The sequence below is a fragment of the Pseudochaenichthys georgianus genome, chromosome 23 (assembly GCF_902827115.2).
Source record: "Pseudochaenichthys georgianus chromosome 23, fPseGeo1.2, whole genome shotgun sequence".
Taxonomy (NCBI): Eukaryota; Metazoa; Chordata; class Actinopteri; order Perciformes; family Channichthyidae; genus Pseudochaenichthys; species Pseudochaenichthys georgianus.
In genome coordinates this window covers 24,262,134-24,284,988 of record NC_047525.1, presented here as the reverse complement: position 1 = coordinate 24,284,988, position 22,855 = coordinate 24,262,134, and the positions used below count along the sequence as shown (strand labels likewise).

The 22,855-nt window shown below is 41.8% G+C and overlaps 1 protein-coding gene across 1 annotated transcript in view; it reads right to left on the bottom strand.

Annotated features, from left to right (window-relative positions):
- Positions 1 to 18,295, bottom strand: part of LOC117468424 (neuron navigator 3-like) — a 28,882-nt gene extending 10,587 nt beyond the window's left edge. Inside the window, exons 1-5 of the mRNA XM_071201788.1 lie at positions 18,170 to 18,295; positions 5,396 to 5,524; positions 2,995 to 3,322; positions 2,134 to 2,636; positions 1,135 to 1,343 (exon numbers count right to left, since the gene is read on the bottom strand). Coding sequence (XP_071057889.1) covers positions 1,135 to 1,343; positions 2,134 to 2,636; positions 2,995 to 3,322; positions 5,396 to 5,524; positions 18,170 to 18,295 — 1,295 coding nt within the window. The remainder of the gene's footprint in view (positions 1 to 1,134; positions 1,344 to 2,133; positions 2,637 to 2,994; positions 3,323 to 5,395; positions 5,525 to 18,169) is intronic.
- Positions 18,296 to 22,855: the final 4,560 nt, after the last annotated feature.

The window sequence follows — 22,855 nt, the reverse complement described above, 5'->3', positions numbered from 1 at the left end:
TAGTGACTACTTCCATTCTGGAGAGGATCACAGATACATGGATCCTGAGGTTGAAGATCAAGCCGGGGACCAGGGATTATTAACATGTTTAAATATTCAGAAAAGTCCGGATTTTGAGAAAAAGTTAGATTTTTTGGATTTTGAGAAAAATATAAAATTTTGAGAAAAAGTCCAAATTTTGAGAAAAAGTGAAATTTTTGAGAAAAAGTGAAATTTTTGAGAGAAAGTCAGAATTTTGAGAAAAAGTCATAAAAAAGTCAGAATTTTGAGAAAAATATAGAATTTTGAGAAAAGTCAGGAACTAGTTGATGCTCTGTATGTGATGACTACTTAAATACATGGATCCTGAGATTGAAGATCAAGCCGGGGACTATTATTAACATGTTTAAATATTCAGAAAGTCCGGATTTTGAGATAAAAGTTAGATTTTTTGGATTTTGAGAAAAATATAGAATTTTGAGAAAAGTGAAATTTTTGAGAAAAAGTGAAATTTTTGAGAAAAAGTCATAATTTTGAGAAAAAGTCAGAATTTAGAGATTTTGAGAAAAAGTCATAATTTTGAGAAAAAGTCAGGAACTAGTTGATGCTCTGTATGTGATGACTACTTAAATACATGGATCCTGAGGTTGAAGCTCAAGACGCTGACGAGGGAGATTCTTCTAACATAATTCTAACACTCACAAAGCCCACTACTCACATCACGCCATAGCAGTCACATTCAAAACATCTTGAGGGAAATGAAGCTGAAAACATGCAGATAAAACGTGTCGGTTTGACAGATTTGATGGGATGGAAGTTCGGTCACGCCTGCAGAACGCATGCTTGTCAGGGAGTGCAGAAAAAAATCCTGTTTCCTGTCGGTTCTGATCAACACGGATAATCTGGATGTGCACGCCAAGAACGAGAAGCCATCACGACTTCATCTTCAGGGTAAGACTATATTCCATGTGCAGGGGTTTATCACCAATACCAGGAATCAATGTGAGAGCAGCTGAAGTTAAATCAATCAAGCTTTCTCTAAAGGGGATACAACTTGATGTATAGGGTCTTAAAACTCATTTGGTGCATTCAAACATGTGACCACTGCAGATCTTCAACAAAGAAATGCTTAATACATATTGTTTTGCGTCTGACCTGCGGAAAGTAGGAGAAGCGATGTCTGGGTACTTGGATCCCGGCTGTCTGAGTCCTGATTGGCTCGTTGAGGTTGCGGTTGGGCTGGATTTTGGGCAAGGGGACAGTCCTGCGTCCGGATCGGACACGCCCACTTTCTCCTTGTCCGTCTGGTTGATCGTGACGGGACTCGATCTCTCCGAGGTCACTTTCCCTTCCCTTCGTTTGGCCTGTGTACAGAGGTGGGAAGTAGTGGGGTACAAATTAAGTACATGTTTCTGGTATCAGTACTTTACTACGACGACTTTTTACATTTACTTCTTACATGTTGAACACAAATACCTGTACTTTCTACTTCTTACATGTTGAACTCAAATACCTGTACTTTCTACTTCTCTCATGTTGAACCCAAATACCTGTACTTTCTACTTCTTACATGTTGAACTCAAATACCTGTACTTTCTACTTCTCACATGTTGAACTCAAATACCTGTACTTTCTACTTCTCACATGTTGAACCCAAATACCTGTACTTTCTACTTCTCACATGTTGAACTCAAATACCTGTACTTTCTACTTCTTACATGTTGAACTCAAATACCTGTACTTTCTACTTCTCACATGTTGAACTCAAATACCTGTACTTTCTACTTCTTACATGTTGAACTCAAATACCTGTACTTTCTACTTCTCACATGTTGAACTCAAATACCTGTACTTTCTACTTCTTACATGTTGAACTCAAATACCTGTACTTTCTACTTCTCACATGTTGAACTCAAATACCTGTACTTTCTACTTCTTACATGTTGAACTCAAATACCTGTACTTTCTACTTCTTACATGTTGAACCCAAATACCTGTACTCTCACTTCTTCTTTTACTTAAGGACATTTCAAAGCCTCTTTACTTTTACTTGAGTAAAGAAGTTTAGTCAGTACTTCTACGTTTACCAGAGTATTTTTAAACACGGTACTTCTACTTGAGTAAAGGATGTGTGTGTAGGTCTGTCCTCTCTACCTGATTCGCTGCTGCTGACTTTCCAGTGGCGTTAGAGTCGATGCTCGTGGAGCTGGATCGATGTCCGCCTCGCCCCGCCGACACAGAACTGGAGGATTTGGCCGGTCTGGGCAACGACCGGTACTGAAGGCTCAGTTTTGATCCGCTACAGCTGAGCAGAACGTCGTTTTCATCCTCGGGCTGAGATCCATCCAGGCTGGTTTTACGCCCTCCGCCGATAACGGGGCCTTTTCCGATGCCAGCGGATGATTTGGGAGCTTTCCCCAGCGTGGCCGACCCACTGGAGAGCGTGGCGCCACTGGAGGTTATCAGAGCACCGGCAGGAACGGGGATCTTCTTGTATCCGAAGGAGGCGGTGGTGGTTGGGCGTCCGATTCCAGAGGGAGGTTTCTTCCCTTCGTCTCCACTGCTCTTCCCAGCGTCTGAGGGCGAGCGCTGGATGGCGGCCGAACTCTTGGAAGGAGACTTCCCCTTCTCTGAAGCCTTAGCATCGTCCGTTTTTCCTGTCAGAATCAGACACAGCTTTATTAGGTTGAGGACACATCTGTGGGATTGTGGCATTTTCTTTGCATATTCTTTCCCACCCTTTTTCCTTCAAAGACACGTTTAAGCACCCTTCATGCTGAGTGTACCTCTAAGTTCTACATAGCAACTTTCTATTTCTATTCTATTCTATTTTTGCTTGCACTATTTTATCTGTTTTATTGTGTTGCACTGTTGGAGGAGCCTGCGACCTAAGATATTCATGTGTACACTGTAGCTAATGGACACATGACAACAAAAGCCTTGAGCCTTGAGCCTTGAACCTTGAGCCTTGAGCCTTGAGCCTTGAGCCTTGAGCCTTGAACCTTGAGCTCCTACCTGGTGTTTTGTGAGCAGCAGCAGTGCTACTCTTGGTCCTGGGGGGTGTGATCCCCACCTGGGCCGTCATGCCCCTCCTCCACGAGCCCGTCTGGGACATCTGGGCGAGCGCGGCGGCTTTCTGCTCGGCGTCTTCGTACTGCTGGCCCTGGGTTTGAGAGGACGAGGAAGACGAGGAGGAGGAGGAGGAAGCCTTCCACCGAGAGGATCCTCCGCTGGCGTCCATGCTCGCCTCCAGCTCCTCCTCCACCTTCTTCAGGTCTTCGGCTCCGGCCCAGCTGCTGCTCACTTCCTGCTCGGCATGCTTCGATCTGCTGCCTTTCTGGGACTGTTGGAGTCAGAGAAAATACACATGAAGATACAATACAATACTATTTTCTCCGTAAGAAAACACTGTGGAATACTTTTAGATATTCATTTTTATATTTGTGTGGAGAGCAGGACACTTTGGATTCATGATGGCCGAACTGTCCCCACATACGGCATGTCTTCCGAGTCACTTGCTTCAGAAGCGAGGCAAGAGTCCTTCCTGGCATTCGGAAAACGAAGAGTGGAACAGGCGAGCAGGTGTGCGTCACATGAGAGGCCCCGCCTTACATTGTCCGCCACAGATTTGGGGAAATTGGTCCGTGCGCAAAGCATTGTGGGGATTTTAAGGCTGCGGAGTCTATGTGCAGCCTCGAGATTCTCGCTACGACGAACGCCGGGCTCCAAGTATGCTGGACATTGGAACAGTCTTCGGCGGCACTCGATGCTTGAAATTGAAATTCCTCGACATTGAGAAACGCCCACTGATTGAAGTCAGAGAAATCAACAGAAGAAGACAGACAGGAAGTAAACACTAACAACGGTATGAGCTCTGGTAATTTGTACAGACCTGATAAAACGGAATAGAATAGATTTAGAAAGTTACAGAAAACAGTAGAAATGGTCAGATTTTAAATCAATACAATTATTTATAATTCAATATTGTGAGACAGTTTGTTGGGTTTAGTTAGTATGTAGTTATTCCTGATTATCCCTCCATTGATGATCCTTTCCTCCATGTCTGTATGTGAAGCTATCTTTGCTATCAACCACGCTCCAGATCCCCTCCTGTCCCCACCACACACACACACACACACACACACACACACACACACACACACACACACACACACATCACACACACACACACACACACACACACACACACACACACACACACACACACACACACACACAACACACACACACACACACACACCACACAACACACACACACACACACACACACCACACACACACACACACACACCACACACACACACTTGACAGATGGCCAGTATCCCTAACAACACCAAAGTGTCTTTAGAGCCGTTCTGTTGAGTATTGAGGGGCCAGAGATACTTGGCAGAGTGGAAGCTGTGAGCAGTGGCCTTCAATCTGCACTCATTTCTTCCTCAGTCACACACACACACACACACACACACACACACACACACACACACACACACACACACACACAACACCCACACACACACACACACACACACACACACACACACACACACACACACACACACACACACACACACACACACACAACACACCTTGGCTTCATTCTAAACAGGCATTTCAAAAACGACGATCTGACAATTTAATCTTTTAATAGCACTAAATGTTGTCCTGTCTTCTAGATCCAAGTTCCTATAACTGCTTTGGAAACTTCTCCCTGTTCGGGTTTGAAGTAAAGCGGCGCTCAAGAAAGCAATTATAAACCTAATGGTTAAAATCTGAACAGAAGGGTCAAGCTTAAACACTACATTTCCCACAATGCAACCAGGTATCTTTCATTTCACCCTCCCTCTAAAGAGGCCACGTCCTTTCCTTTATATGAACTTTTTTTTTTCGTAAGGACCTGAAGTGAGCTTACCCTAAAATCTTATTTGTACGACTTTCTGGATTATCGTCTCTAATGTCTAACACCCAAAAGATATCCACTTAAATGTGAAATAGAACATTTAACTTCTGAGAGGCTGAAATCTGCATTTTATAGAATTCGTGCAAGAAAAATTCCGTCAACAATAAATCGCTTTTATATAAAAATATCAAAACAGTTGGAGATTACTTCTCTGTCCATCGACTAATCGTTGCATCTCTACATCAAAGGTTCTGGGGAATTATCACGATTACTGCACCGACATAAAGTCATACAGGTGTTCTGAAATGTGAAATAAGAAATAGAAATGCAGTAATTTCTGAGAGGCTGAAATCTGCATTTTTCGAGACGTCTTGCGATAAAACTATTTTATATAAAATATCAAAACAGTTGGAGGTCATTTCCTTATCCATCGACTCTGAATCAAAGACTGTGGGAGGTAACCGAGCGTCGTCAGGGAAGTGTCCCAGGTGGTCTTACCTGCGCCCCTTTTGCTCTTGCGCTGTCGACGAGCTGACCGCGGAGTAGGCGGGCTGTGTTCAGGTCGTCGGTGCTGATGTTGTCCAACGTGTCGCTCAGACCGCTGCTCACAGAGCTGCTGTCGTCCAGCTGCAGGAGGAGAGGAGCAGAGGGGTAGGGTTAAAGGTCACCTGTGTCTTTTATCAACATGTGTCCCCTCTTCTTCATGTCTCTTCTACATCAACATGTGTCCCCTCTTCTTCATGTCTCTTCTACATCAACATGTGTCCCCTCTTCTTCATGTCTCTTCTACATCAACATGTGTCCCCTCTTCTTCATGTCTCTTCTACATCAACATGTGTCCCCTCTTCTTCATGTCTCTTCTACATCAACATGTGTCCCCTCTTCTTCATGTCTCTTCTACATCAACATGTGTCCCCTCTTCTTCATGTCTCTTCTACATCAACATGTGTCCCCTCTTCTTCATGTCTCTTCTACATCAACATGTGTCCCCTCTTCTCCTCTTCTTCATGTGTCCCCTCTTCTTCATGTCTCTTCTACATCAACATGTGTCCCCTCTTCTTCATGTCTCTTCTACATCAACATGTGTCCCCTCTTCTTCATGTCTCTTCTACATCAACATGTGTCCCCTCTTCTTCATGTCTCTTCTACATCAACATGTGTCCCCTCTTCTTCATGTCTCTTCTACATCAACATGTGTCCCCTCTTCTTCATGTCTCTTCTACATCAACATGTGTCCCCTCTTCTTCATGTCTCTTCTACATCAACATGTGTCCCCTCTTCTTCATGTCTCTTCTACATCAACATGTCCCCTCTTCTTCATGTCTCTTCTACATCAACATGTGTCCCCTCTTCTTCATGTCTCTTCTACATCAACATGTGTCCCCTCTTCTTCATGTCTCTTCTACATCAACATGTGTCCCCTCTTCTTCATGTCTCTTCTACATCAACATGTGTCCCCTCTTCTTCATGTCTCTTCTACATCAACATGTGTCCCCTCTTCTTCATCTGTCTCTTCTACATCAACATGTCCCCTCTTCTTCATGTCTCTTCTCTTCTACATCAACATGTGTCCCCTCTTCTTCTGTCCTCTTCACATCAACATGTGTACCCTCTTCTTCATGTCTCTCCTCTACATCAACATGTGTCCCTCTCTTCCATGTCATCTTCTACATCAACATGTGTTCCCCTCTGTGGAAAGAGACTCTGAAAGTTTCAGGAACAAAGATTCTCTCTCTTTTTGATTCAATTTCTATAAAACCTGTCTTGAAATGAGCTGATCAGATCTTTGGCCACTTCATGATTTCATAACGATGTGATTTGTCTTGTGTAGCCATTAGCCAATTCAGTCACAATCGGTAACCCCCCTCAACCCCACTTATCACCGGAATCTCCTCCATAGAAGCACCAATTGAGTTTCTTTGTAACCAAATCTCTCTCAGAGGGGCGTGGGGAGCGGGCTCCTTATCTTCATTCTAGATCAGTGTTTCTCAAACCTTTTTCATACCCCGGAACTTAACCAAATAAAAACAGTCGCGGACCACCCTAACTCCACCAAATATCCAAAATCACATCATTTTTCTAGAACAGATTATAAATCGCCTGAAAATGGTACAAACAAGTGGCAACATGTGTGATGAAGGTGTTGCGCTGGGCTATATCATTCAATCGAAAGTGAAACTTAACCTCGCTCCATTGCGGAGATATTCCCGCGAGAGTGCGGGAAAACTTAAATTAATTAATTTATTTCAAATGTGAAATGTTACCATATACTCACGGACCACTAGGGGGCGCTCACGGACCACCAGTGGTCCGCGGACCACACTTTGAGAAGCACTGATCTAAAGTAACAGACAGAGAATCAGCACTTTGGAAAACAGGGCTGAAACAGAGGGGATTATGGGTTAATGCTTGCAATGATCTGTTTTGGTGTTTCAGCCAATCAGAGACAGGCTCTCTATATATCTGAGAGCTGTGATATCTTGATGGAAAACAGTATAACAGGGGACCTTTAAAGTTCGTAAAACAGTTCTCTATTGTTGTTTTAATTTTTGTTGACTTTTATGTACGCACCACGACACCAAGTCAACTTCCTCGTACGCGTGTAATAAACCTGATTCTGATTCTAAAGTCATGTCGTAATCCGAACACGAGGTTCCTTAACATCTCACATTTCTTTGAGCGATGGCAGAAGAATGTGTCAATGTTCTGCTCGGAAAGCAGACGATGAAAAAAAATACATTTTATTCATTAAAAACAAAGAAACTAATTACGCTTTGTTGCAACCAGTCAATTCTGTCTCACTGGCTATAATTGATCCCAGACCGAGTGACGAGACCCGAGGCTTTAAAGAGGCAACGAAGAGTCGTTCTTTCAAAAGGCTTACCGAGGAGACGGGAAGATAATTGTGTTATTGATTTGTTCAGAAACTCAATGAGAGTTCTTACGCCCCGTCTACACTGCAGGCATCGAAAAATGCTTTCAACGCTTCGCCCATAGAAGATTTTGATCTTCGCCGAACTGCATTGTGGGAAGCATGGCATGGCTTTGCAAGCATCGTGAGCATCAAAAGTTGAGCAATGTTCAACTTTTGATGCTCCCGATGCTTTCGAAGCTGGCATCAGCCAATCAAATCCCGTTTATGCAAATCTGACAGTACAAGCGCTAGCCAATCAAACCGCGTGTAAGCTGGGAGAGCCAGTTAATTTCCTCATATCCAAACGAGAAATTACGGTAGCAAATCACCCGGTTCTTTACGACCAGAACTATTACCGGGATACAAACCGGAGGAGCCAGGCATGGAGGGAGGAGGCAGAGACCAGTGGTGGAAACTGGTAGGGTTTCGCCTGTTTGGGGAGTTTATATCCAGTTTACTTCGTTTAAACATTGCTATTGCTTTGTATGCCGGGGGCGGGAGATTCCTGATTGGTTGTTGGTCGCCTTGGATACGCCCAGCTTCAAGATCTTTTGATGCCTGTCGTGTAGACGGGCCGTTATGCTTAAAACATGCCGTTCATGAGCCATATTGCATTATTTTGAATGTGGATTTGAGCGTGTAAGCAGCCTGAGATTCAAAGGGGATATTGCCAGAGTCTACAAGCAAAAACGAATATGTGGTTTATATCGAGCTGCCGCCTTCAAAAGCTTTGAAATGAATTATGTGCAGACACCTTGCAGCCCAGCTGTCCAGTGATGCGGGTGAAATTCATTTGTTCTTTTGACAGATTTACAATGGGCTGCATTTATCTTTCCGACCAGGCACACACACCTGCACACACACACACCTGCACACACACACACACACACACACACACACACACACACACACACACACACACACACACACACACACACACACACACACACACACACACACACACACACACACACACACACACACACACACACACACACCACACACACACCACACACACACACACACACACACACACACACACACACACACACACACAGCTTTGTTGTAGGATGGATATTAAAGCTGCATATAATATAATATATGTTTATGTTTTTTAGTGTGTATTTAACGTCTTGTTTTGCCATCATCAGTCTTTTTCCTTCAGTTCAAAGCCATTATCTTGAAAGTGCCTCGGAGCAGCGTGCAGACGGTTGTCGTATACAGAGCTACTGCTGTTCTTTAATAACGAGAGGCTTTGATAAAGCTCTGGTGTCAAACACAAGTCCACCCGAGTGACACACACCAGGCTCTCAGACGAAGCCTCAGGGAACATTTCAATCCTTTTCATTATTTCCTCTCATGAGCACTTAAGCCCGTCTTTGCCGACACCTTGGCTTTGATTTGATTTAAAGGCAGCGCCATCATCTCACCTCAGCTGCTTCAAGGCTTCAGAAAGTGCGCTGGATGATGAAGAATATTTCCCCAGTGGCCAAACGTTGGTACTACAACAGAAACTAACTTACAGGTCAACCGACAGGAAGCTGAGCAGCATATCTGAGAGTTGAGGTGTCATGTGACCCTGAAAAGAGCATCGAGTGTGTGTTGTAAAGGATCAGGTGTTATCTCTGTAAGATGTTCTGTAGGATAATACTTTAAGGGTGAATCCATCTCTACTGCCTGAATCTGCTTTATGGGATATTCTTTTTTACATTTCCCCCCAAATTCTTTTTTCAAAATTTCTTTTTTTTTTCAAAATTTCTTTTTTTTCAAAATTTCTTTTTTTTCAAAATTTCTTTTTTTTGCAAAATTTCTTTTTTTTTAAACAAACAAGTAAAAACATCTGCCAATAGAACAAGTGAACATTTTCTATGTAAGATTCCTTGAAGAAGGGATATTCAGATAAATCAGATCTTGTAATTAGCTGGGAGAAAAACTCATTTTGAACTATTTTTGACCAGAATCAGGAAATATTGAGTTACAAAATAAGCCGCAAATACTCAAAAGTTTTTAGTTAGTTGGTGATTTTCTAATAAATACGTAAAGAAATATGTGTTTCATCTGAGATACGACTCAAAATAAGATGTTTTGACTAACGGTACGTCCACACAGCAGCTTCAGAAGAAACTTCCAACGCTTCTCTGCCGGTTGACTTTGAATGGGGATGACGTCACTTTGCCTCGCTTTTCGCCGAACTGCATTGTGGGGGAGCGAAGCGAAGATTTCCAGGATTTCCAGGATTCAAAAGTTGAGCAATGTTCAACTTTTGAAGCTGAGCTGGAAGCGCCAGCCAATCAAACACGTTTATGCAAATCTGACAGTAGAAGTGCTAGCCAATCAAACCGCGTGTAAGCAGGGAGAACCAGACCGCAGTTCATTTCCTCATATTCCAAACGAGAAGTTACGGTAGCAAATCACCCGGTTCTTTACGACCAGAACTATTACCGGGATACAAACCGGAGGAGCCAGGCATGGAGGGAGGGGGCAGAGACAGTGGGGGAAGCTGGTAGGGTTTCGCCTGTTTGGGGAGTTTATATATATATATATATTGCTCGCATAAAATCCCCGGGGTTTTTTGCTTTGTATGTCGGGGGCGGGAGATTCATGTGATTGGTTGTTGGTCGCAAAAAATCCCCAAGCTGTCAGACACGCCCAGCTCCAAGATGTTCAAGATTTTTGAAAAGCTGCTGTGTGGACGTACCGTTAACAAGATGATGCATTGTCTAAAGAAAATACCCGATATCTCACTGCAGTGTTACTTCTGAAGTTATTAAGTCTTATATCAGGTGTAGAGACACATTCTGAATAGATATTAGGCAAATACACTTGGCAAGATTTAGAGTTGTTGTCGTGTATTGTGTGTCAGGCCTGAATCTGCTTCATGGAAGGCAGGTCTTTCTTTAAACAAAGTAATTGTTGATCCTTAATATGTTGGTTTCCTTTCTAAGGTCACATTGTTCTGTTGTCTGAGAGTTGAGGTGTCACGTGACCTTGTTGCCGGGCGGGTTTTTAACGTTGTGGTGGCTGCTGGGTCAACTTGAGAATCTGTATAAAGTCTCTCCTCTGTTAAGCTTCACAGTCACTGAGCCACATGTAATGCTTTCAATAAAACAACATACTTTAGACTTGGCTGAACTCCAAACGAACGATTCGCCTGAAGACATACAGATGAACAGAGAGGGCAAAGGTACACACATCCTTTGCTCAAGTAGAAGTACAGATACTCGTGTTTAAAGATACTCTTGTAAAAGTAGAAGTACTGAATAAAGTTCTTTACTCAAGTAAAAGTAAAGAACTTTGAAGTGTACAGGTATTTGAGTTCAACATGTAAGAAGTAGAAAGTACAGGTATTTGAGTTCATCATGAGAGAAGTAGAAAGTACAGGTATTTGTGTTCAACATGTGAGAAGTAGAAAGTACAGGTATTTGTGTTCAACATGTAAGAAGTAGAAAGTACAGGTATTTGAGTTCAACATGTAAGAAGTAGAAAGTACAGGTATTTGAGTTCAACATGTAAGAAGTAGAAAGTACAGGTATTTGAGTTCAACATGTAAGAAGTAGAAAGTTCAGGTATTTGAGTTCAACATGTAAGAAGTAGAAAGTACAGGTATTTGAGTTCAACATGTGAGAAGTAGAAAGTACAGGTATTTGAGTTCAACATGTGAGAAGTAGAAAGTACAGGTATTTGAGTTCAACATGTGAGAAGTAGAAAGTACAGGTATTTGAGTTCAACATGTGAGAAGTAGAAAGTACAGGTATTTGAGTTCAACATGTAAGAAGTAGAAAGTACAGGTATTTGTGTTCAACATGTAAGAAGTAGAAAGTACAGGTATTTGAGTTCAACATGTAAGAAGTAGAAAGTACAGGTATTTGAGTTCAACATGTAAGAAGTAGAAAGTACAGGTATTTGTGTTCAACATGTAAGAAGTAGAAAGTACAGGTATTTGAGTTCAACATGTGAGAAGTAGAAAGTACAGGTATTTGAGTTCAACATGTAAGAAGTAGAAAGTTCAGGTATTTGTGTTCAACATGTAAGAAGTAAAAGTAAAAAGTCGTCAGAAAAACAAGTAGTGGAGTAAAGTACTGATACCAGAAAAAGTACTTAAGTACAGTAACGCAGTATTTGCACTCCACTCCTTCCCCCCTCTGGATATAAATAATTGTACTCCTGTTGTTCTCTGAGAGTTTATAAGCATCATATTCACAGAGAGAAACTTTAAAGACGGAGATGAGAAGAGACCAAAGACACAGATGGTGTTTAACAAGTGCTGATTGCTCCTTGTGCCCAATTACACATCTCAAATATCATTCAAGCTGCATCCTGATTCATTTGCTCCAAGCGGAGACACATTGGGCTTGAGAGCAAGCAGGGCTTCACTTACTCACAAAAAGGGAATGCTTGAGTGTGTCATCCTAATAAAGGAGCAGGCAGATGGTGAGAAGAAGCTCGTTCCCTTCTTATCCGTCTTTCCCTCCTTCCGGGGGGTCTCTTATTCAATCCTAACAATCCTGTGTAATATTATTCTCACTATGTCTTCTCGGGTGATTCTTAATTAACATAATGATTTCACAGTTTATAGCTCCCGGAGTCGCGGAGTAAAAGATACCCTTTAGCTTCTGCGTCCACTTCGGTAATTACTTTACATTTGTGTTAATTCACAAAGCAAGTTCTCATCATGGACGGCAGCTAAAACGCAGAACATAAAAACGCATTTTTTAACAGGCTCTCAATGTCTAATATAGAATTAAATCTAAAATGTATTATTCTTTCGCCATATGTAGTGTCTCTACTTTAAAGAGTCCTCTCCTGCTGATGTTCAGGTGTATATCAGTATGTAGTGTCTGTACTTTAAAGAGTCCTCTCCTGCTGATGTTCAGGTGTATATCAGTATGTAGTGTCTCTACTTTAAAGAGTCCTCTCCTGCTGATGTTCAGGTGTATATCAGCATGTAGTGTCTCTACTTTAAAGAGTCCTCTCCTGCTGATGTTCAGGTGTATATCAGTATGTAGTGTCTCTACTTTAAAGAGTCCTCTCCTGCTGATGTTCAGGTGTATATCAGTATGTAGTGTCTCTACTTTAAAGAGTCCTCTCCTGCTGATGTTCAGGTGTATATCAGTATGTAGTGTCTCTACTTTAAAGAGTCCTCTCCTGCTGATGTTCAGGTGTATATCAGTATGTAGTGTCTCCACTTTAAAGAGTCCTCTCCATCTGATGTTCAGGTGTATATCAGTATGTAGTGTCTCTACTTTAAAGAGTCCTCTCCTGCTGATGTTCAGGTGTATATCAGTATGTAAGGTCTCTACTTTAAAGAGTCCTCTCCTGCTGATGTTCAGGTGTATATCAGGATGTAGTGTCTCTACTTTAAAGAGTCCTCTCCTGCTGATGTTCAGGTGTATATCAGGATGTAGTGTCTCTACTTTAAAGAGTCCTCTCCTGCTGATGTGCAGGTGTATATCAGTATGTAGTGTCTCTACTTTAAAGAGTCCTCTCCTGCTGATGTTCAGGTGTATATCAGTATGTAGGGTCTCTACTTTAAAGAGTCCTCTCCTGCTGATGTTCAGGTGTATATCAGTATGTAGGGTCTCTACTTTAAAGAGTCCTCTCCTGCTGATGTTCAGGTGTATATCAGTATGTAGGGTCTCTACTTTAAAGAGTCCTCTCCTGCTGATGTTCAGGTGTATATCAGTATGTAGTGTCTCTACTTTAAAGAGTCCTCTCCTGCTGATGTTCAGGTGTATATCAGTGTGGAGTGTCTCTACTTTAAAGAGTCCTCTCCTGCTGATGTTCATGTGTATATCAGTACGTAGTGTCTCTACCTTGGTTGCTGATTGGCTAATGGTTACTCAAGCCAAAATAATCGCTATGACATCATAAAGTGGCCAAAATCTGATCAGCTCATTTTCAGACAGGTTTTTATAGAAATGGATCAAAAAGAAAAAGAATCTTTGTTCCTGAAACTTTCAGAGTCTCTTTCCACAGAGGGGACACATGTTGATGTAGAAGAGGGGACACATGTTGATGAAGAAGAGACATGAAGAAGAGGGGACACATGTTGATGTAGAAGAGACATGGAGAAGAGGGGACACATGTTGATGTAGAGGAGACATGAAGAAGAGGGGACACATGTTGATGTAGAAGAGACATGGAGAAGAGGGGACACATGTTGATGTAGAAGAGACATGAAGAAGAGGGGACACATGTTGATGTAGAAGAGACATGAAGGAGAGGGGACACATGTTGATGTGGAAGAGACATGAAGAAGAGGGGACACATGTTGATGTAGAAGAGACATGAAGAAGAGGGGACACATGTTGATGTAGAAGAGACATGAAGAAGAGGGGACACATGTTGATGTAGAAGAGACATGAAGAAGAGGATTTTGCATAATAGGTAATAAGTAAAAGTGTATCGATATTGAACAACCTCCCTGCAGATGGTACAGTTAAAGCATCCATTCCCCGTGACTCTTCCCGGGATGAAAGGGTTGATCTAACAAAATGAAATGTCCTCCTCTTCCTCCCCCTCCTCCTGAGAGCTGACTGAATATTTAATCGTCTCCCAGGATCAGCTGCTCTGACAGAATCAAACCGTTGCTCCTGCACATGCACAACGGGCTGCATCCTTACAAAAAAAATGGCACAGTCGAACTCAATCAACCCTTCAGCGAGGGCTGCGGGACTCCTGTGTCGTAACTCCTTTAATTAGCAATGAGCTACAGTACACAGTGCGCGGAAGGAGGGGGAGGATATTGCATCGCTGCAGTGAAACGGCCAGAGAGCGCCAAATAATTAATTGTCGTTTTGTCAAAACATCTGAAAACACTCTGCGTTTCCCCTTGTGATGCTTCCGGTTATTGGTCTTCTGATATGACCAGTGTAAAAAGCTTATAAAACGGTCAAGTCAAATCAAGCAATCTGATTGGTTCTTAGCCGTGATATAATGAGCGTATATCACGGGGAGAATTGTAGTTACTTTTCACAACAAGTCAGTATCCCTCCGCGTCTGAGAAAAGCTGTTGGCAGTTTGCTTTTCAAACTGGAACAAGAAAACAGCGGAGAAGTAACGGGGCAGAAACCCTCCTTTTTACGCAGCGGTCCAGACATACACATCAAACTGCGACACATATTCAGTGTGTGGTTCCTTTGGCATTAGGGCAGGGATATCTAGATACTTCCCAAGGTTTGACATCATGAATTGTGCTACTTTTAAAGCAAGCAGCGATGTTTTCAAATCAAAAATCAAAAAAGTCCGCAGAAACGCTATCGACCAATCAGATTGCTTGATTTGACTTGTCCGTTTTATAAATATATTTACATTTAGTCCGTTACGAAACAAACTTACAAAGCTTAAGATGGAAACATGTAAGGTTAACTTCGACCTCCGGGCGGGTCTCACTATGGAGGAGTGGCTATCTCCAGAGAGCAGCTAAACGACGACATGCAGAGCTACGTGAAGAGCAGGCAGACCAACTGGAGAAGTAGCTCCATTCAAAAGCTTTCCGATGCGGGTCTTGAAACAAAGCAGAGACATGATGGCCGTTAGTGGCCACAGGTGCGAAAGCTCTCTCCAGAGCTACTGGAAGCCCAATCTCGGGGACCGGAGAAAGTGGAGCAATATTCTCGCCACGCCAAGAACAACCTATACAAGTAACCACGGAAGCCATGCTACTGATGCTGGACAGGTTCTCAGTAATACGGCAACATACACATGTAAATAAAAAGCCAAATAATGGATCAACGCTGTCTGTCTAATATGTTATGCCTGTCGTGAGCTATTGCTTAAATAACATGTAGCCTAATGGGATTATGTAATCAGGGTACAAAAGGTAACTGTATTCCCGGTTTACAGTTAAATGTAACGGCTACAAATTGGGGATAACTTGCAGGATTACAGTGTAACGTAAAACCTAAAAATATCACATAGTGTCTGTTGTAATCTCTTCTCTGTAAACTGTTCTGTTCACTAATACTTTAAGTGTGAATACTTCTACTGCCTGAATCTGCTTCATGGTTTTCACTTTCTTTGCTTCATGTGTTCTGTTTCTAATTCAGCAGGTGAACCTATATGTTCATAACATAGTGTGTGAGCTCAACTGTGTGTGTTAAACTAATACGGAGCATTTTCTCTCAACACTAAGTGCTTTTTTAAACTGTAGTCTGTGCTCATGTGAGATAGATGCTGAATAAAAGGCATGTTTTCCGATCAATAAAATCATTTCTGATCCTAAATATATTGGTTTCTACTTTACGGTCACATCGTTCTGTCGTCTCACATAATGCCCTTCAGAGAAAAACATCTTATTGATATTTAATTTCTCTTATTCGTATTTAATTAATTGCACGGCGTTTGATATTGAGGTAAAGAAAGCAAGTAACGGAAAGTAATCAGGATACATTCATTTTCAATTCTGATACTTCGATTAGGTTACCCAACCCTTGTTTTTCACGACTGCACATATTTCAATCCAAATATTGCTACGATTTCAACCATATTCAATGTAAATATTGCAATATTTTTGTTTTATTTGTATGTATGTTTATGTACAAGTCAAAATCCTCGTATCCTCCACCTACCTTGTAATAAAAATGTTTCTAATTTTGGATTTGTCTGCGTGTGATGGTAGAGCTGCTCAAAGGAAGTGAGATGTGACTTCACCTCAGAATGCAGAATAAAAACATCTTAAAAAACCAAATCCTTCTTCCTTTGCCGTGCAGATTCTATCGCTAACCCTTGGTTTTCCACTTAGCTGTGAACCCGCTGCTGCGTCTCCGCTCAGCCGTGCAAACGTTACCTCATGAAATATTCAGAACCCTCGGTCCTGTTCCCTCAGAGGAGAAGATGCTGTTGGCAGCACGAACAAAGGAGAACATCGGTGATTACACGGCATCATGGAGATTAATGAGATCTGGACTTTAAGGGCTTGATACGTATTTAAGGGGAAAAGTTGAAGTGAGTTAAGATGGCATGTCTCCACAGGGGAGGAGGCACATATACTCAGATGACCCGTTATGTAACAAAACTGATGAAACACTCAGCGATAGCCACCACCAAGGGAGAATATATATCATTAGTATAAAAGTATTGACTCCAATTTTGTTTATTTTGAACAATTTATGAAGTTTCCATATAGAAAATCCATGAAATGTGACGTTTTATGGAACAAACCGAGGAAAATTTGCCACTAAAACATATTTCTTACACTTAATAGAGAATATATAACATTATTATAAAAGTCCTGACTCCAATTTTGTTTATTTTGATGTTATAGGATTTTTTTTTTTAAAGTTTTTGTAGAAACAAATCCATGGTTTTCAGCTGTCATTAAAAACCTGTGGCTAAAATGGAACATCTATTTGGAAAAAGATAAAAAAACAATCGTCATTTCCTCATTTGCAGTTCAAATATTTGACGACAAATGGTCAAATCTTTCTGAGAAGTAAATGTGAGTTTAAAATTATTTTTAAAAATAATGTTTTTAAAATAATCATAAAAGCTTTTAATCTACACGGATATAAGTTGTTCACTTTAGCTCAAGCTAGGATCAGATGAAAGGCACACTCCCTTAATGTGCAACACGAATAGCCAGAAGACCTTTTTTTTAGTACACACACACACACACACACACACACACACACACACACACACACACACACACACACACACACACACACACACACACACACACACACACACACACACACACACACACACACACACACACACACACGCACGCACACACACACACTTCACTAAGAGTTATAAAAGCTTCTAAAAGCCAATTAAGTAGTCTGAAATGCATACAGGTATCTAATTAAACTAAGTGTCACAAGGCACAACAAAACTAGTCCTTTTCACGCAGACACACACGTCACACACACACACACACACACACACGCTTGTTTCTCCTACACACAGAACACTTATGATGTCAATGGAAAACACTCATCCTCATCCTCCTGGTACAATCATCCAACGTAATGCCTCTGAGACAATAAAACATTAAAATACATAAATTCTCCTGCCTTTCTGGGGCTCACTTCCACAACACACACACAGCAGAAATAAGCATCATTTACAGGTTGTGTGTGTGTGTGTGTGTGTGTGTGTGTGTGTGTGTGTGTGTGTGTGTGTGTGTGTGTGTGTGTGTGTGTGTGTGTGTGTGTGTGTAAATATAGTGCCCAGCTTTGCTCACCTCTGCTGCCCGTCATCCCGCCTCTGAAATGTTTCCCTGACGGAGAGGCTGGAGGCTTCGAGACGTCCGGAGACAAAGAGAGAAAGGACTACCTCACTGATACACTTTCACCCTTGTACTGCTGACTCCCCCCTCCTGTCTCTCTTCCTCTCCCCCCTCCCTTCCTCACCAACGACGGGCCTTTCAGACTTTCGAAGAGGCAATCAGATATTTTGTCCGCAAGGAGGATGACAAAGCAGAACGGAGCCAACATCTGGATCAGAGCCCGGTGCGATTTCTCTTTTCCGGGCGCCATGGACTGGAAGTGATCTCATGCATAATACGTGAGAGGAGTCAGAAAAGTGTGCAGGGATATTATTCATGAGCTCTGTAATGGCGGGCGAAGGAAGAAAGAAAGGGGCGATGAGCTGTTGGGTTATTTGTCGAATACTCGATTCTGATTGGTCGATTTGGACATCTCAGAGGTTGTTAATACTCGATAACAGACCGCCGCTAAGCAAAATAATGACTGTTGTTAAGGAGGATGAAAGAAAGAGGTTAAAAGACAGAGTGTTGGACGTCAGATAAATCTCCACAAGAAGACAGACAGGAAGTCAATACTATCGGGAACGGTAGAAGAAGACAGACAGGAAGGAAGTAAACAATAAAGGGAACAGCAGAAGAAGACAGACAGACAGACAGGAAGGAAGTAAACACTAACGGGAACAGCAGAAGAAGACAGGCAGGAAAGAAGAAAACACGAAAGGGAACAGCAGAATAAGACAGATAGACAGGAAGTAAACAATAAAGGGAACAGCAGAAGGAGACAGACAGGAAGGAAGTAAACAATAAAGGGAACAGCAGAAGAAGACAGGAAGGAAGGAAGTAAACAATAAAGGGAACAGCAGAAGAAGACAGACAGGAAGGAAGTCAACACTAAAGGGAACAGCAGAAGAAGACAGGAAGGAAGGAAGTAAACAATAAAGGGAACAGCAGAAGAAGACAGACAGGAAGGAAGTAAACAATAAAGGGAACAGCAGAAGGAGACAGACAGGAAGGAAGTAAACAATAAAGGGAACAGCAGAAGAAGACAGACAGGAAGGAAGTAAACAATAAAGGGAACAGCAGAAGAAGACAGACAGGAAGGAAGTAAACAATAAAGGGAACAGTAGAAGAAGACAGACAGGAAGGAAGTAAACAATAAAGGGAACAGCAGAAGAAGACAGGAAGGAAGGAAGTAAACACTAAAGGGAACAGCAGAATAAGACACACAGGAAGTAAACACTAACGGGAACAGTAGAAGAAGACAGATAGACAGGAAGTAAACAATAAAGGGAACAGCAGAAGAAGACAGACAGGAAGGAAGTAAACAATAAAGGGAACAGTAGAAGAAGACAGACAGGAAGGAAGTAAACAATAAAGGGAACAGCAGAAGAAGACAGGAAGGAAGGAAGTAAACACTAAAGGGAACAGCAGAAGAAGACAGACAGGAAGTAAACACTAACGGGAACAGTAGAAGAAGACAGATAGACAGGAAGTAAACAATAAAGGGAACAGCAGAAGAAGACAGACAGGAAGGAAGTAAACAATAAAGGGAACAGCAGAAGAAGACAGACAGGAAGGAAGTAAACAATAAAGGGAACAGCAGAAGAAGACAGGAAGGAAGGAAGTAAACACTAAAGGGAACAGCAGAAGAAGACAGACAGGAAGTAAACACTAACGGGAACAGTAGAAGAAGACAGATAGACAGGAAGTAAACAATAAAGGGAACAGCAGAAGAAGACAGACAGGAAGGAAGTAAACAATAAAGGGAACAGTAGAAGAAGACAGACAGGAAGGAAGTAAACAATAAAGGGAACAGCAGAAGAAGACAGGAAGGAAGGAAGTCAACACTAAAGGGAACCGTAGAAGAAGACAGACAGGAAGTAAACACTAACGGGAACAGTAGAAGAAGACAGACAGGAAGGAAGTAAACACTAACGGGAACAGTAGAAGAAGACAGACAGGAAGGAAGTAAACAATAAAGGGAACAGTAGAAGAAGACAGACAGGAAGGAAGTAAACACTAACGGGAACAGTAGAAGAAGAGAGGCAGGAAGTAAACACTAACGGGAACAGTAGAAGACAGACAGGAAGGAAGTAAACACTAAAGGGAACAGCAGAAGAAAACAGACAGGAAGGAAGTAAATACTAACGGGAACAGTAGAAGAAGACAGACAGGAAGGAAGTAAATACTAACGGGAACAGTAGAAGAAGACAGACAGGAAGGAAGTAAACACTAACGGGAACAGTAGAAGAAGACAGACAGGAAGGAAGTAAACACTAACGGGAACAGTAGAAGAAGACAGGCAGGAAGGAAGTCAACACTAAAGGGAACCCTAGAAGAAGACAGACAGGAAGTAAACACTAACGGGAACAGTAGAAGAAGACAGACAGGAAGGAAGTAAACACTAACGGGAACAGTAGAAGAAGAGAGGCAGGAAGTACACACTAACGGATTTGGTGGATTTTCTTCACTAAATCCCATTTTTTTCAATACAAATTGCATTAAATGATATGTTTTCTATCTTATCTATCTATGACTGTGAATGTGATATATCAGGATTTAACAAGATCACATCGTCATAATCCGCATCAGAGTCAGGCTCCGTGGCGCTAAAGTGAATTATGTGTCATAGGAGCTTTGTCGATTCTTATCTCCACAGAATCATTAGAGCCTGCCGCACGATGAATGGAGACGTATCGTGGGAAACATGCAACCAAACAAATCGATGCAACTGCAGAGGACGTCTCCTACGGTCCTAAAACCTGTCTTGCATTCAGACAAAGCACTCATGAGGGCTTCACTTGAGGAGAAGTACTAATACCACACTTTAAAAATACTCCATTTCAATTAAAAGTACTGCATGGACAATGGTTCTTAAGTAAAAGCATTTAAGTACAATTAGGAGAAAAGTAGAAGACATTTCTGCAAATTAATTTCCTGTTAACGCACTCCTGGTTTTAGTTACATAAATATAATGTTGGGTGGTTTAATCTGATACCAAATAATCATATTTGTAACGTTTTTCCTAAGTATTGTCCGTCAAAATCTGAATTCATAAAGAAAATAAATCTGTAAATGGAGTAAAAAGTGCAAAATTGGCTTTTAAAATGTAGTAGAGTATAAGTATAAAGTACTATACAATAGAAAATACTCAGGTAAAGTACCTCACATGTGTACTTAATTACAGTACTCGAGTACATGTACTTTGATACGTCACACCACAGGGTATTACTTAATAATTATTGGGCGTTTACACACTTGTAAGACCATCCTCGGTTATTAAGACTTCAAATGCAAAATGATAAATTATGAAAGGAAAAGACTTCCTACAACAAACCGTCCTTTAGCAAACCCTTAAGCGCCAACACGAGCTAAAGGTGATGCTTTCATGTCATAATGTACTTTTTTTTACTCCCACTACAACTGAAATTCAAAAGACAATTCAATCCTGATCCAGGTAAACTCTCCAGCGCAAACAGTGTTATAATCTGCAGCTCTCCTCAGTAAACACTCTTCAACGAGTCAAACTTATTCCATTAAAAGTTTGAAATGAGCGGAGCGTTCAGGCTGCAGATATATCCCACACTGAGTCATGGAGACAGGCGCTCACAGGCGGCGCGTGAGGCTCAGGTTTGGGAAGGCTAAATTACTTTTTGTTCATTTTACGCTGCCTGCCTCCGGCGTCTATAGAAAAGAGATCAACTCAGTGAAAGCACCGCCTGCTGACCAATCAGAGCTCAGCGTGCAGAGTTTAAATCTAGTCATATTACAGGAAAAAGGAAATGCAGTTTGAACTGCCGTATGCAGAGAAGACGCCGACGTGTCGCACTTATCGTTCATATTACACTGACATCACATCATCAATCAGATCATCGATCTCACATCGATATCACAATATCTCCTTATCTGAGTCAGCTGAGCCGCATCTGGCCGTGCAACACTTACTCACAGTGTCACAGATACTGTATGCAGACGTATTATTTTAAGCAACACATTAAGTTGAGGAAACACTCGACTCAAATGTAATAAAGTCAGATCCCCTCGTGTCTTAGACGGGGCAGTGATATCATAAAACTGTTACGCTTTCAAACACTCTGTAGTTTATTTATTTTTTAACCAGTTGTTCTGTATTCTCCTTGCAGGTGCAGCTCTGTGGCTTGTATCCTGGATTATATGTTTAAGTCATGGATGTTTAAAGTTCATATTTGTCTAGTTTACTTTTCATTAATGAAGTGTGACGCTGCGCTGTCAGTACACTTGTCCCTGTTTGTGATTGGTCAAATGTAGCTAACCCCGCCCCTTTCACGTGAACGCGCTCTCAGCTGGAGAGAGAAGCCCTGGCTTGATTTACCGAGTTGATAACCAGCGCCGTAGGACCGCTTAGCGAGATCTCGTTTGTTGGGGTTAAGATAACTCAAACATATCCAGGGTCTGTGGAACTGGCTTCGTAGTACAGGGCACAGGTGGCTGCATAGCAGCGCTAATGTCAAAGACACACACATTAGACATTATATTTTTATTCTACCAGGATGCAGTTACACACATATTTGGGAAGGCTTAGCCTACCCTAGCCTCCAGCACCCGCCGGCCCTGCAGGCGCTCTCTTTCTAACGAGCAGATAAGAACCAGGGGTCACCTTCTTGTTCTCCGCTGATATAACATCTCATTACTTCTACATGTTTTTATGGATTTGTTGTCAAAGCACTTCAGATATTCATTGCTATCGGATGTTAAGAGCATTCCATGGAATATAACAAAAAGTGTATCTCGAGCCGGTTTCTCAAACTTACCCACCCCACCTTTAATAGGGTTAAAAAATGAGAGATATTAC